Genomic DNA, 16001 nt, shown 5'->3' with positions numbered 1-16001 from the left:
AACACAGTTCTCTTACTTCGCCAAGTGTGGCGAACTGGGCTTGTTGGCGAAGGTTCATACTTAAAACAGCGCAAAAGACGGGAAAAAAGAAGGAGATAACACAAGCGCTGGGAGACAACTGGCGGATTTTTATTCCAAGATGCATAGCAATATATATAGGTTCAAAAATGTTAACAAAAACACAAAAAGCACACTTCTCTAAACTTTGCAGTTCGGTTCAGTGACTGTAGTGTTGTCTATAAACTTTTATTTACTTCTGTAGAGTATCACACAAGTACCCGTGTTCGAGAGATACAATGAAAAGGCATCTCAATCGAATGGGATTCGTTCACACAGCAGAAAAAAGTGAGCAGCAGATATCGAAATCAATAGAGCAGCCACAGAGCCGAAGCAATTGTGCAGTGTGGTTGTGGGCGGGACGAAGTGATAGCCACTGTTATTCGTCGGTGTGGACGGCGCTCGCGTTCCGAAGGCACAGCAAATTTCAAATGTCTACACAAGGTTCTGTCGACTCGAATGACAGCGGAACCGGATACCACTGAACAACATCATATAGCAGCACAAGTTTGGCATTCGTGTCGAATTATCGCAGGTTTGACGGCATTTGAAACACTTGTCTAGCAAGGAATATAAGATTTGACCTCACTACAAATTATGGGTTTTTATGATGCTTCATTCTTGTTACGTGCAGCTGAGAAAAACCTGTCATGAGGAATACTACGCTAGGGTGAAACCAGCCTTTATTTTTCAAATGGTTTTACAATGAATTTGCGGGCTTATTGTATCCGACAACATGCTTGAACTACATGACACCACCCTTAGTGGCGGGGTATGAAGCGCAGCTTCTGTGGTGCGCCTATGTTGAACGCGAGAGAAGTGGTCTCCAAGTCAATGCTGGCGCCATCCGGAGGCACTACGGTAAACTTTTGAAGCAGGGTGGTCAGGTATAAGAACACTTCGACAGTGGCCAGAGTCTCTCCGGGACACATCCTTCTCCCTGCGTCAAATCAACGATGAAACTTAGTTTAGAGACTTCACTTGTGAGCTTTGAAGCTGAATCAGCGAGAACGTAAGTTCATGGTAAGCGCAAGAACAAAACGGTGGAGGGCAAGCAAATATAAATCACGTAAGCATCGTAGCGTTAAAACTAAGTAGACACAATCTCAGTATACATCTAAAAGAAGCAATTTTTGGCAAGCTGGTTTAAGATCAGCCTAAGCAGTCTTCATATTGTCCTAAAGATCGCAAAAGGTCCTTTCCGTTCTAATGGCGATTCCATGTATGTGGGGGCGGCTGTTGAGTCTCTTTCCGGTGTGTTTGACGCCATAGGATTAAAGGCAGAATGAGCGATAACAAGATAATCGAAAGAAAAAGGGTCAGAAAAAAAAAGGGGAGGGGGGGTTTGGAAACAAATCGAAAAGAATATGAAGGAGCTAGACTGGGTTTGGAACATTCGTGCAGGCGTCGCGGTGTGTTTCACGACCCCCAGGTTAGTGGCAAGCAAGAGCGCACCGCTTAGCTAGTCAAAGATTTCCAATATTCGCCAAGGATCCATACTACTGCACGTGCCACACAAGGAGCAGGTTTGTTGTCTCTCGGCCTGGCGCACAAAGGAAGTTCTGTTGTTGATATTAAGAATTAAACGAAGTCTGAACGCATTGTAGTAATGAGTGCATACGTCCAATAGGTTGTTTGTGCAGACTGCCATTACCTTAGGGGTTTGCCGTAGCTTCTGCATGTTTTGAAGATTTTGGCCCATAAACTGACGCTGTACTAAAACACGTTCCGACTTTGAATTTTGTTTTGCGCTCCTGTCTTCATTCCGCTAGCTTGCAAATATTGTGCTTTTGAGCTACACAAAGAGAGAAGGGTCGTAAAGCAGCAATAATTTTAGAGCCCGTCCACAAAACGGTTTTCGACGCACCGATCGAAAATGGAATCAGCTCATCCGGTTTGATGTTTAGGCCAGAACCATCCTTGTTCAAAAACCGCTGTGGGTTAAACTCTTCTGGATTCTTCCAGTGGCAGGGATTCATGTGAACAGCCCAAAGGTTAGGCATCACAATAGTTCCCTTTGGAATGAAATAGTCCTTGTAGATGCTGTCCTCAGCCGCTCTGAAAAGAGAGAAGGAAAGAAAACCACCCATGCTCTTAAATTCCGCCCGATTCATAAGCACGAATAAAGTGGGCATCCTGCTTCAGCAGTAATATGAAATCTTGTTATGGGGAGAAATGTGGACGATGAGAAAAAAAAGAAAAAGTTTAAGGAAAAAAGAAACATTATTCGCCTAGTCGGGGCGAAAGGCAATGAATGAATGAATTGACAAAGAGAAATCTAGTATGGCATCGACAAATGTTATCTCATTTCCACGCAGTCATTACTGCCTCGAACAAGATCATGTTCTCGAGCGTTGTAGTAACACTGAGGAACCTCAGTGGCTTTCAAGAATAACTTACAACGACCGCTTTCATGATGCTCGTTGTGGTTTGGCAGAGGTCAAACTATTTATTTATATTTAAATTTGTGGTGGGTAGGTGCACTCATGAAAACTGGGGCAAGCCTATAACAACAGTGCATTGCGACAACCGAGTCGCAAAATGTGAGAGACTTAGCTCCAATACACAGCGGAAATTTTTTGCCATCCTATCTTAATGACAAAACTATCAGGAATTCGCCTGTCGATGTGACAGACCTGGAGATGTTGTATGAAGAAGCGACTTCTTATCTCAATTTTCCACGAGAAGTATTTCTGTTCTTACAAGATGCGATCCCGAACTTCTACAAAGGTATCCTTTGTTGCCCCCCCCAAAAAATTTTCTCTTGTGTTTATAGATACACATACATGAGTGTTTTCCGTAAAGCAAGGGAGCATCCTGGCGTGCTCGTGCCCTGAAGAGAGAAACTCTGGCCAGAAAAGCAATGGTTGCATGAATCCCGATGCCCGTTGCGAATGTTTACGTCCCGTGAATTTGAAAACGACAAAAGGACCAACCAGTATGCGGATTAGCTAATTTTAGTGTGACATACATTTTATGAACTACTACGCTCTGTTTCTCAGCGAAGTATTTAGGGTTAGCAGGCAATCTAGCGCCGAAAATCCGCGCTCTGAGCGCATACATAAACGGCAACTCGACTAGCGCTTTGCTTCAAAACCAGTGTAAGGAGACACTATTTTTTGACCCAACGGATGAAACAGAAATCTATCACACGTTTATAAATTTGAAAACACCAATGCCAGCGATATCGACGGCTTTCAAATGAAGGCGGTGAAATATGTTATCGATATTATTGCGCCACATCTAGCATACATATTCAATCTGCCTCCTGCATCTGGTTGTTTCCAGGACGGGATGAAACTCGCCAAAGTTTCAGTTCTTTTTAAGGGGGTCGATAAAAATGATGTTAATAACTATAGACCAGTCTCAGTGCTTCCTGTATTTTCCAGGGGTTTAGAGAAAATTACTCTTTTGCGCATGAACACCTTTTTCGTTAAACAGAACACACTTTCCGATGGTCAGCATGGCTTTCACAAAGGCAAGCCAACGGAAACAGCATTATTAACTCAGAAGGAATTAATAATGTCTAATATTGATGAAGGTCAACTTTCCCTCGGAATTTTCAATGACTGCGGCAAAGCCTTTGATCGCCTAAACCATGAAATATTGCTAGACAAACTGTGCAGTTATGGTGTCCGAGTAGTTGTTCCGCTTTACTTAAATTTTTCCTTTTGAATCCTCAGCAGCGCGTTTCTATCGCTTAAAGTAACTCATCAAACAGATTACTTGCTTCTGGCGTGCCACAAGGGAGTATTTTAGGGCCCCTTCTTTTCAACATATATGTCAACGATATCGTGCAAAAGGAAAGTAATGCAGTATACGTGCTCTACGCAGACGACACAAGCATCTTTTTCACTGGTAAAAATGTAGATGAAATAGTAAGAGATGCCAAAAAGAGCTCGCAAAATTTGGGATTGGTCAACTAAGAACTGTTTAAAAATAAATGGCACGAGGCAAGGAGGCACAGATAGAAGAAAGGTCGGTTCTTGGACAGGAACCCTTAGAAATGGTTAAGAAACATAAAATTCTTCGCGTGACCTTCGCTGATGACATGTCATGGAACCATCACATTCAGTTATTATAAAAGACACTCTATACATCAGTTGGCGCACAGCACGGTTCCTTCATTTGCTTCCAGATAGAGCAAAACTTCATGTTTTTCATGCATAGTTTTCCGCTCACAAAAATTACTCCACACTGGTTTTGGCCACAACCACGCTAACAAATATTCAAACACAGCTCCTTCTTCAAAAGAAAGCACTTCGTTGCATTGCAAATGTGTCCTACTTACATTCATCTGCACCACTGTTCACACTATATAATATAATAAGCGTCGAAAAAATTAACAAGTTCTGTCTTTTGTACTCATGCTTATTTTCTGATGAGAAGTTGCAGATACTCATAAAATGCCTTTCGCAGTTACTGAAACAGGAAAGTGATTGTCGCACCCGTGGATTTGAGACATGGCTGATACTACGCAGACGTACAAATTATATCCTACAGTCACTCACACACAACTGCCATGCTTGCTTTCATGTCTGGAAATTATGACTTAAGCACATGTTATAGAAACAGACGCGTGAATTTTTTTTTCACCCCAGTTTTTGTGCAGCTAATGGCATTCACTGTATTTTTATTGCCCTTAAGTTTTTCATACTGTATGCTTTTTTGCTGAAGTGTACTGACAATGTCTTTCGATCAGTCAATTTGTGTGACTGTGCACATGTGTTCAGAATTTTCTGCTGCCTATATGCTGCTGCCTGGTACGGGCACCAGGTGCCCTAAAGCTGCCAATGGCAGCTTTTTCACCTCATCAACCTCAACAAGTCGTTGGAAACAAGGTATTGTAATTGCGGTACACAGCCCCAAGACCATTCGGGCTTAAAAGTTATAATTCTGGGTTGTCTGGACTTACTATACGTGCGGACTGTACAGCCTTTCGTTTCTCAGTATGACTCAGTACAGCAGAAGACACCCAACGGGATGACATTTAACGGGTGCAGACTACACAACAGATGGGGAATATAAAAGTTGAATAATACTGACGCCAATGGATATTCATTAGCAGCCTGACGTTTCTGGGTCCACTGGGTCGAAAACTGACTCTAAGCAATATGTCCTAGCAACCGCACGTTTCCGGGTTCATTCGGTCTCTTCTTCAGGGGCTGCGAATAAATATTGCTTTGTTGTCAGTATTGCTCAACTTTTAAATTTCAAACCGAACGAGATAAATTTCCGTCTAAGATGTACTCTGCTGCGGAGTAAGTACCACGTGCGTAATATATACCGGAAGTTAAGTAGTTGTTTCTCTTACTCTCTTGGAATGCTCAGCGGCGCAACTGTGCGCCATCGGTACATTTCCCAAATCGTGGCCATGGTGTAGGGCATCTTTTTGTTGTCTTCCCAGCGAGGTTGCCGTTCCCGCCCAACGACGTCGTCTACCTCCTTCTGGATGCTCCGCTGCACCGTGTCCGGCTTCTCGGCGCAGTTGAGCAGGTGCCAGTGTATTGTCAGCTGAACCGTGTTGGATCCGGCCCCGAAGAAATTCCCTACGTTGCCTACCAAGTTCTTCACTGCGCAAAGACACGCAACGGTTAGGGGGACAGGCAAAACGACATAAAGGATTGCACATCAATAAAGTTACCCTGCCTTATCATATCTGCCTGACAACCGCATACGTATGTTATCCCTGCTATTATGAAGCAACTTGTGATGAGATGATCTGCATTTTATTTTAGTGTTGAACGGATTATTGATGGAATAAAAGAAAATAACGGCGCTGTTTGAATTCCTGCTATTGCTATTGTTCAGACACGAATCTAGGCTAGTAGCTTCAAACTAGTGCAGTGAATTTAACTGATCAAAAACGCACAGTTCTGTGAAACCATTTCAGTGAACGTCAGTGAAACCATTCCATGCTTGATGTTTTCCATAGCGTCTGTTATTTGCATCGCATACGTCTTGGGAAATTTTTATGCATTTTTAATACGGGACTGTTATATCCTATCCCAACCCTTCCGGCTTAGCTTAACAGTCGATGTACCATAGAACCACTCAGTAAACTTTCTTCCCTGAAAATAAGAGTTTATGGTAATCTGCAGAAGCCAGAGTGTTATGTTACTTCATGGTTTTACACTATACTTCTTTATACCGCGAGAGGTGCGATTAATCGGCTCTACGTTTACCTAACCTCACTGGAGTGCGTTCTGTTTCTATATGTACTTCTGTTTTGTGTCATGCTGTCTTTTTTGGCCGAGAGGAGACGCGCCAAATAGTTCCAGCATATCAGAAAGCTTGGAAGCGTGGACTGAAACATTAGGATTCCATACAACATACGACAACATAATAAAAAAATGCCATTCAGTTCCTGTCACCTTTTAAAACCAAGTCTCCTGCAGATATTCACATACAGCCACACGCTATATCTTCCAAGCTAACTCTCGTTATAGCTATCGCGGTCAAGAAATCCGAAACTGAAGATATCGTTGTCAGAAGTTCCACCTAAAACGTTCATATTGACACGCCTTGTTTATACGTCAAAAGGCCAATAATTGAGAGCGGCACAAACAGCGGCACGCTGTTATACATAAAAGCATTCATAGTTTTGGCATTCATTCATCTCTATGCTTGTGTTACACATAGCGAATGTGTTAACGCAGTGCGGAGTATGCTTTGTGAAACGCTGCATTATGAAGTTAAGAAGTATGCTTAAGTGCAGCTTCTAAGTGCAGCTTCTCACCGAATTCACCACTCATGTATTTGCCGCCATGAGCAAACGACATCAGCAAAGCTTACATTTGAAGCTGGAATTAGGATCATTCGTCGTTTCTCTCATTTTCTTGATAAATGCGTCGATGAAATCACGGTTCACGCTTTCGTCAAGCGTCTCTTCGTGGTCTTTAACTTGCTCGCTGAAAAAAAAAAAAACAACAACAACAACCGAGTTGTTTCAAAGTTGTTGAGTACCAACAAAACAGGTAGTGCGGGACAATGCACAGTTTACTGCGTGTAGCTTGAAGCATTTCGTATTCAACCCCTTCATCGCAACCTCCGGTTGTTTACAGAGAGCGTTTTAAAAACTTCTTCCTGCGCATCTTCCTGTTGCTTGCTTGGTTGCAGGTGTAACCTGCATCACCTGCATCACCTAAATAACATCCCCACCTTTCCGTTCATATTTCTCTCTCTCCTTTTATAAGCATGTGTTGCTTCGGGACGTTAAACACAATGCACAATGTTACTTCTTTGAGCTAGTAAGGAGCTGAAGGACTTTTACTTTGGCTATTAAGCGCTAGGCTTGTGATACTAGTTCGTTACGTCACTTTATGCGTTGATGTGCAAGATTCGCCCTGAGTACCACATGCTACGACCTACTTTCAGCTGGTTGTACACGTCCGCGCCTTCAAAAGGACATCCTTGGTGATATCCCGTGTGCATATAAACGTGAACGCCGATCAGGACAGTGCAAAACGCATACTAAGCGCTGTTCTTCTTGAATCTGCTATTCTAGACTTTTAGTACGCTAGCACTGAAACTAAACTGGTAAATTAATCCTCCGCGATGGCTCACTGGACTCCCAATCTCATATTTCGCCGATGTTTGTCTGTCCGAAGCTTCTGGCATGTGGCCCACCTGCCATGGTGGGCAGCCTTACCGGCGGTTTCTGGCCAAACTACCAGCAGGCATTATGGCCAACTATCGAAAACATTTCGGGTTTCGAACCCGCGCCGGCGCGAAAAGATGACCTTCGCTGGGCACAGTATTAGATAACTACACCATCGCAGCCGAAGGTCCCACGTGTTTAATTGCAAGTCTCTCGCGTTGCGCATTGGTTCTGGTCGTCTTCATAAACTTCCATCCGTGGTGCACAATGAATCCAGAACACACCGCTATCGCAGTGTCTTCTTAAGCCGAGTCTCTAACCGAAATCGAAACCGAAGTGAAAACCGAAGCGCGAGCTCACCTAATTCTCATTTGGCGTAAACACGCTAAATCCTCCGCCATTCTTTTCCCACTACGTGTTGCTTCGTACTTTTTCGTGTTACGTAAACAAATGTAAAAACATGAAAGCACTTACGAGATATACTCCAGCACCTCTCCAAATACATCCTGAACTGCCTTGATGGTTGTGAAAGGAAGAACTGCGACCAGTGCAGAAAGCCATCCAGGAATGAACGTTAACAGGTTTCCTGATCCAATGAGCTTAAGCACTTGCCCGAGCCGTTGGTCTAAGTATTTGCGCCGGTGGTCATCAAAGGGGTAACGGCTCCCGAATACCAATGCTGTGATGTTATTAGATATGCTGGGTACCAGGTACGTCTTTATGTCCACTGGAGATCCACGTAGTTCTGATATTTTGTCTGCCAGGTACTCCACTTCGTCCTAAAGTAAAAATGATTGATCGCATTGTTCTGAGCTCTGTAGTGTAGCATTTTCTCTTTTAAGAAAAATTTTAGCCACATCGGATTGGTCATGGCCTCTTGTTCTAGAAACTGTGTTCACGTAACTGGGCTCACATTTTGTGAGCTCACCATTTCCGATTTTTATTCCGGCCTCTTTGTAATTTTTGACCACCGCCTCTGATAACAGCGCTGGTGACATATGTTGGATACTAAGTATCATCCGTGTCAACCCATAGTGGTGCGGCAAGGGGCAAAGGGGCGCGAAATGAATACGACATAAATAAACGTCCCGACAAGAACCACTCTTATCTGCTTTACATCTTTGTTATATATTTCATGTCATATGACAGTAAAATATTTTGCAATAGATCAGTCACCACGCGTATCTCGAAAAGACATGCTTGCAAGTAGATGGCATGGCTGGTTTGCACTCTACCGGACATTGCCTGGGAGGCAACGACTATTGAATAGCATTTCAAAACTGTTACCTTGATGTGTTCTTCCATTGACTTTTTTCCAAAGCCGAGGTCACGGAGCACATGAAGGCAAAATCTGCGGTTATCTTGCCACACATCACCATTGAGGGCAATAATTCCTGCGTGATAAACATACGAAGACAGATCCAAGAAAACTTGTGAGGATTAATATTAAAATTACTGAAGCTTATATGGACCGCGTACAACAAAATTATGCTTTCGGATATCTATTAGTCATTTCTTATTATTTCAGCTGAATGAGCAGTGGAATACGATGTCGTTTAGCTGCAAATCACGGCCCCAATATATTTCGTGACAAAATGTTCCTTGAGTGTTCATACTAAAAGATAATTCGCTAACAGAATTTTACAATGTGTTTAGCGCAGTGCATGTCACTGTAAGGATTTTAGTACATGATGTGCTTTTGTATTAAAAAAAAAAGTCGGTCTAATGCTGCTATGCTTCGACTACCCCACAGCAGGAATGCTTGGCTGGCGCGGAATGTTTTGATCTTAAGCACAAACAAGTTGCAGCACAGGGAAGTTGCCACTAAAGAGACCTTCGTACACTGTTATCGTTACGTCACCTTTATGCATCTACGAGTAGCAGCTACGAGGCAGCAGCTACGACGTCGCATGTATGACATGTCCGCTTAGAATCCTCGTCTGTTCTCGGCATCTCGGCACGAACATTTGCTTTTAATTTAGTGTTCTTGCCAATAGCGTCAGGTGTTTCAGATGTGGGTGGTCTGCTGAATGCAAGGAACTATGAGGCTAGCATTGGTTCGAGCATATCTATAGCCATTTCATGCACACGACGAGCGATCCAGGCAAACAATAAGTAATACGCATGAAGGCAATAAATGCAGAGACTACATGCACGTGCGAGCGCGGGCAAGAACAAGTACGACGGAGACTACGAATGCGAGCTAGAGCGCCACAAAAAACGCCTCACGAAGAAAAAGACTGCGCGTTCCAAAAGGATAAAAAGCGGCAACGTTTTCACGGAGTGTCTCCATAGTCGTCTCATCAGGATATTGTGGATTCATAAACTTTTGAAATTTGTCTCTTACATGGTGGTCTTTTAAATGAATCTTTGCTGTCCTCTTAGCACTTCACTGCACGAGAAAGCCGCGGAGATTTTAGCAGAGATGTTGCTGCTCATGAAGCACTAATTGCATGCTACTACATGAGAAAGTGTTCTTTGCCTAAGCTTCTACGACCTGCATACCAGGCGAAAAGGTAGACGGGGGGGGGGGGGGGGGGGGGGTATTGGGAGTATATTTTGCTGAAGTAGCCGGCGTCGTTGCTTTTGCGATGGCGGTTGCAGATACGCGCGCCACCTTTTCCAGTCCCTTTTTTTTCGAAGCTCTTTCAACTGCCTTCTGCCTGCACGCGGCAGTGATAGTGGCCGAGTTCGTTGGTTGGCCTCAAATAAAAATCGCACATAGCGACTACGGGGAGGTGGCCAAGACATCGACGGCGAATGCGAGCCAGGCGACAGGCTCTCGCACTTCCCTCATTTTTTCCTTCAGTGTCGCTATCTTGTTGTGTCGGCGCAAACGGCCTCAGTGCTCCCCGTTTGCACTACATATACAGCAACTACGTACACTGAAGAGGCAAGGGTTCGAACCCCATTAGACCTACACCTTTCCGCGTAGTAAGGAGGTACATACGAGCAAAAATTTGCGGATGAAGAGAGGTTTGTCAATTCGTCTGCGTCGTCACAGCCGCGATCTGCCAGCAACAACCCGTCATATGGTTTGTCGATTCCCTCGGATATATATGCTATATGTAGTTTAAGTCAGTGATAGTTGTATCGCCGCTTTCTTGTAAACTAACAGCTATGACAATCTAACTCGTCGCCCTGGGCATGATGCCCAGCCCGCTTTTATTCCTATTCAGCTTAGAAGAGGGACTTTATGAATTTGTTTTACTGTCATACTTGCTGCTGCATGAGGATGTTAGGTCTGTGACGTGTTGAAAACCCATTATGACAGTGCTCATGAAACATAGTGAGGAAATTCATAGTGGACTTGACAAACACACAGAAAAGAAAATCAAGACACACAACAGCATGAGACAAAAAGCGTCAAGTGAATGTCGACAAGTGGATGTCGACTTTTTGCGGGCTTAGTCTGTTGATGAATAAATAACTTCAAATCTATGAAGCAATGACGTGAAATTTAGCTCTTACCTTTTGCTTCGGGACGATCAAAAATGAAGTTTTCTGTTCTGTGCAGCATTTCTTTTCTTGTCAGTATTTCTTTGATTGATTCAAAATCGTTCAGAATGACTACATCCTTCACACCCACTTCAAACCTGTAGTAAAAAGGTGTGTGCTGGGTAAGCATAATGTTACGGTTATTTGCCCTAATTTGTCTCTGTTTGTTTTGCTTTTCTGTTCTATGTCGCATAGCTCGAAATGTCAGGCCCGTTGGTAGTACAGTACCAAGGGCACTTCTAGAAAACGATGCAGTAATGGAATCTTTAAGTTGCTTCAGAAAATTCTTGAATTCAAACCGCATTCACGCCGGATGTTGGTAATTGATTTTACACAAAGAAATCCCTACGAACAAAGGACGCAGCGAGTAGACAAGATCGGCGCTGATCACAGTACAGCGCCATTCCTGTGTACTCGCTTCGTCGGTTGTCACTGCTCGTTTTTTTTTTGTGAAAGAAAAAATGCAATAAGGAGATGTATTCAAAATCCTGCATTAGTGAATTACAGCCTTCTAACAAAAAAAAAATTGGAGAGGATGAGACCAATCATTAATTTAACTGCCACCTGCCACGGTGGGCAGTTGGCTTACAATCCGGTAGGCAAGTTGTGATTGAAGCCGCAAGGTCACGTGACATTAGTGGTCCACCAATAGGCTGACGGAGAAGCTGGTTGCTCACGCCACTCCGGCTAACACTATCGCTCTAAAACAAAAAAGAGGAGACTTAATATTGCGACCTTTAAAAAGGTGTTCAGGCAGCCTTCATTAGGTCTTTCAGCCCAAAAAATCACGCACCAACTTCGCCACATTCAACAGAAGCCGGCCTCGTTACCTAAGACCAATGAAAGAAATGTTGTGGTTTTTGATGTTCTTTTCTAAGCAAAATACTTATGAAATGGATAGATCGAAGACGGCAGGTCTTGTCCTCATCTATGATTATTTGATTGAAATGGCTTAAAGGCAGGTCGAGATTATGGAGCCGTGAATAACGGCTTTTTCTTGTGCACAAGGTGGGGTAAGACTCCCAAATATCTAGGCGTTTACCCCTGAGAACCCGAGTTCTACTTCAAAGTAAAGCTTGCACCCATTGGTAAACCGGTGGCTACCTGCGAACAGTGGGAATCGAACGCCGCATTTCTTGCCTACGAGGCAGGAGCTTAATCGAGTGGCTTACCACTCCGCTTGATTCTTTACGATAATTGATTGAAGAAGACAAATGTTTCCAGAAGAAGGTAGTGCCAATTTTTCGTTTTAAGCATGCATTGTTTAGTTTAAGGAAGAAATTGTTTAATTTGTTACGAATGTTGTTTTTGTGTTCTGTGCATGTTCTGCCTTTCGTAAAAATATGGAAACCAACAAAAAACAACGACCGCAGCAGGTGTGAAGCTGCTGCCGTGTCTGTCCCAAGCTCTGACTCTTATAAATGCGTTTCCGCTTGCAAAGCAATGGGAGAAGAAAACCCCCAGTCACCGTTCTTAATTAAGTGCATGCGAAGTAAGTGATATATCTGGATGCAAATACTGGTATCAAATAAGCTTAAAAAAATATGCTTCGGGGGCTCAGTGCCACCAAAATATTCCTTCAACAACAACAAAAGCAGCTATTTTTGCAAGCATTGTGGCACTTGGTACGCCTCGAGTTTTCCCAGAATTCTTTTTTTCAATTCAGAAATGATAACTTGCCTGATCACCGGTCCATATATTTTCGACAGTTCCACGCATTGCTTGTGATCAAACACCTTGCGTGCAGATGGCAAGTGGCCCACGAGCGGAAAGCCTTGTGGTCCCGGTACAAGTCTCTTTCCAGTAGGTATCCTCGGTCTTCTCATCCATGACGTGATAAAAGCAAATAGGAGCGCACAGCAGACGACAGGCAGGGCAAGACGAATCCAGTCTTGCGAAACGCTTCGCTGTAACAAAAGCACAATAAAAAATAGACAAGGTAGAGAGAGAGAGATATTGGCTAATTTTAAAATATGACCGCAACACTGCAATCCGCAGCCAATTTCAGTAACTTCATCAGATGCCGTTCCAGTCAATTCCTAAAAAAGTGCTTTTTTTTATCTTTCAGCAAAGGTGCATGGGGTGGCATTTCTGCGTCGTAAACACCTCAGGAATTAATTTAAGTTAACAAAATAAATTAGAAATCTAGTACGGCGCTTGAATGGTAACAAATCACTGAAATTGTAATATTAGTAATATTAAAAATAACGCAGTGCAGTAAGAATAATAACAAATTCTTCATCGATCCCGGTCGCTGCCGTTACATTTTGATGGAGCACGCACAAAAAATTGGTTCAAAGCAAAGCTGAAAGTTTCGGAGAGAAAGAGCAAGAAAAAAAAAGTAGAATATCAAATTTAACTTAAGCTCTAAGTTCAGGAAAAAATCGAACTGGACTCTTCGGAAAAGAAGGAATGAAAGCTATTAAGTGTGCCCTGGAAGGGTCAGACAACTTACCAAGCTTGCGAATGCTTAGTACGTAGCCGCCTTAATTATTACGCACTGTTGTAGTGATGCAACAAGGAGACAAGTAAGGCCGTAGAAGACAATTTCGGACACGGAGATCCTTTCGTTAATAGAAAATTTACGGAAATTTACATTGTTAACGTGTCAGCAGTACGTAACGCGCGAAGAACAGCTTTTCATTTCGTTTTATTATTTATCGGGGCATTTTCATGAAGAGTGAGACACTTTAAAAATGCAAAAAATGTACTTTAAGAAATGTACATTTATACGTGGTAGAAAACACTCAATAACTGATTCAAATGCTGTTACACACTGTTGGTAGTAACGGGTGCATAACAAAGAATGTTGTAATTGTTCATTGTATTTAAACGGAAAGATGAAATCTCTGCTTATTTAGGAAGTACATACACTATTTGCAGTATGTAAAGAAGTTCTGTAAGGTTGGCCGTAAACAAGCATTAGCTTGATGCACCAAAATACGCCTAAGATCCGCGAGTTCTGACCTTAACCTCCTGTCACAGTGCACACGTTATGCTAGGGTTATGCTGAAAATATATAAATCTGTAGAAAAAAAATGCGTCCTGATTGTACGCGTAAAACAAAAAGAACGTGGCTGTTTATAATGCTGTGTTCCAATCGCCGATCTTTAGCACGTTTCCATGTTCCGGGAGCCGAAACGCGAGTTTCATTGGGCGTTCGGATTTAGATCCAGGCTAACTATCTCCAGCTGATCCAGCGGATCCAGGATAATCCAGCCCATCATCCCAGCTTGCACCACGCAGGCATGAGCGCGCCATTTGTACACAATTGTCGATTTGATTTCCCGACGCCTTGGCGGATCTTGAGCTCCTTCGTGGATTTAGAGCTATGTTTCTGAATGAACACCGAGTGGAACTGCACCACGCAGGATGCTATGCGGTCAACCTAGAGACGAAAGACTGAGAACGAGGACACTGGACAAATGCAAGCCAATTTTACGTGGAGAAGCCTTAGCGCATTCTGTCTGCCCTTACAAGCGCTCATCGATGGGTTAAGCTCGCCTTTACGCTAGGACGAAAGAGAGAAAAAACTCGGTACTGTACTTGAAAAAGAAGCCCGAGGTTCTCTGTCGCACCCATCCTGTGGTTATAGATTGTGAGAGGAAACGCTGGGCGTCGTTCGGACAACAAGGCAGCTCTGGCACACGGCGACGCACACAAAGCAGATAGTAGGCTCGATTGTCTCTGTACGGTCTCGAGTGCCCCGAGATAGCTTTTGCGTTCTGCTACATCTATACGGAGTGAACATGAAGATAATACCCTTGCTTTTGTGTTGGCAAACGATCGCGATTGAGAGATTGAACTAGTCACAAGCTGGACGCTCCTCACAATATGGTGAAGGTCCCTTAATTTTTTCGAGTGAAGCAAAGATGACATTAAGAACACTGTCAGCGGTAAACATTCAGATTCTTTGAACGTTCATTGAAACGTGGACTCAGTTCTGCGCTCTTTGGGTTGGTTAGGGACAGAGATTCGCAGCTTGCAAATGGCGAAAAACATTCTCCATTCGCAAGTGCGCTCGAGGTACGCTCCGAAATGAACGGCGAACTGTGGAAACAATTTACGAATGGCTTCCATTGGCCCACATCACCTTCGGCACGTACAGAAGTGAGATGGTTCTGTATTAACCCTATAGGCGTAATGATGGAAATATAAAAATACATTGTCACGTAGCGGTGACTGCAGTAAGGAGAGCAGGAAGACAAATGGCTTATAAGCAAAACTCTTCATTTGGGCTGACTTGCGCCCGTAAAGAACTGAATGACTGGGTGGCTGCGTAGCAACAAGAGTGCTCGGCGGCCGTCGAACAAAATGCCGGTACCTTGGTTTGGGCTAGTTGGTAACAGTTCTTCGAAAACATAGCACAAAAAGGACACGGACAACACAGAAGTGGACAGGACAGGCGCTATGTCCGGTACACTTCTGTGTTGTCCGTGTCGTTTTTGCGCTGTTTTCGAAGAACAAAATGCCCGCCGTTCTCGGCCGTGCTCAATTTAAAGCTAGTAGTGAACCTTCGCGATACGGTGTGCAAAGTTGTCACAACATTCTGGAACAACGCATAATCCGCTCCGCCTGGATGCGATCAATCGAGATCACAAACAAAGCAATGAAGCGTCGTGCCGGCAGCTTTGAAGAACGAACAAACAAACGCTAAAAAGATTCGCGTTAATATAGCAACGATATGTATGGCGCAACAATTAGGTGGAGAAGTTTGCTGGGAAGGGTGGACGGCGGCTGGCGCATGGCCCAGATATATGTATAGAGACGAATGAAAGATTTGCCTTGCAGTTAACGCTTTCCGACTCCTGCTGTTTCTGCTGCTGAAGAATTAGAACGATGCGAA

At 43.5% G+C, this 16001-nt stretch overlaps 1 protein-coding gene across 1 annotated transcript; it reads right to left on the bottom strand.

Moving 5' to 3' along the window:
• Window positions 1-723: 723 nt before the first annotated feature.
• Window positions 724-14848, bottom strand: LOC149372207 (cytochrome P450 2G1-like). The gene is made up of 9 exons (XM_089566609.1): window positions 14702-14848; window positions 12836-13062; window positions 11129-11253; window positions 8945-9051; window positions 8132-8436; window positions 6853-6968; window positions 5372-5630; window positions 1925-2115; window positions 724-997 (listed from the first exon to the last, which is right to left on the bottom strand). The coding sequence occupies exons 1-9, from the start codon at window positions 14735-14737 to the stop codon at window positions 819-821; spliced, it is 1545 nt and encodes a 514-aa protein (XP_089422735.1). The 5' UTR covers window positions 14738-14848; the 3' UTR covers window positions 724-818.
• Between the last annotated feature and the right edge of the window lie 1153 nt (window positions 14849-16001).

The sequence above is a fragment of the Amblyomma mixtum genome, chromosome 1 (assembly GCF_055824585.1).
Source record: "Amblyomma mixtum isolate Tamu chromosome 1, ASM5582458v1, whole genome shotgun sequence".
Classification (NCBI taxonomy): domain Eukaryota; kingdom Metazoa; phylum Arthropoda; class Arachnida; order Ixodida; family Ixodidae; genus Amblyomma; species Amblyomma mixtum.
This window is presented reverse-complemented; position numbering and strand designations above follow the sequence as displayed.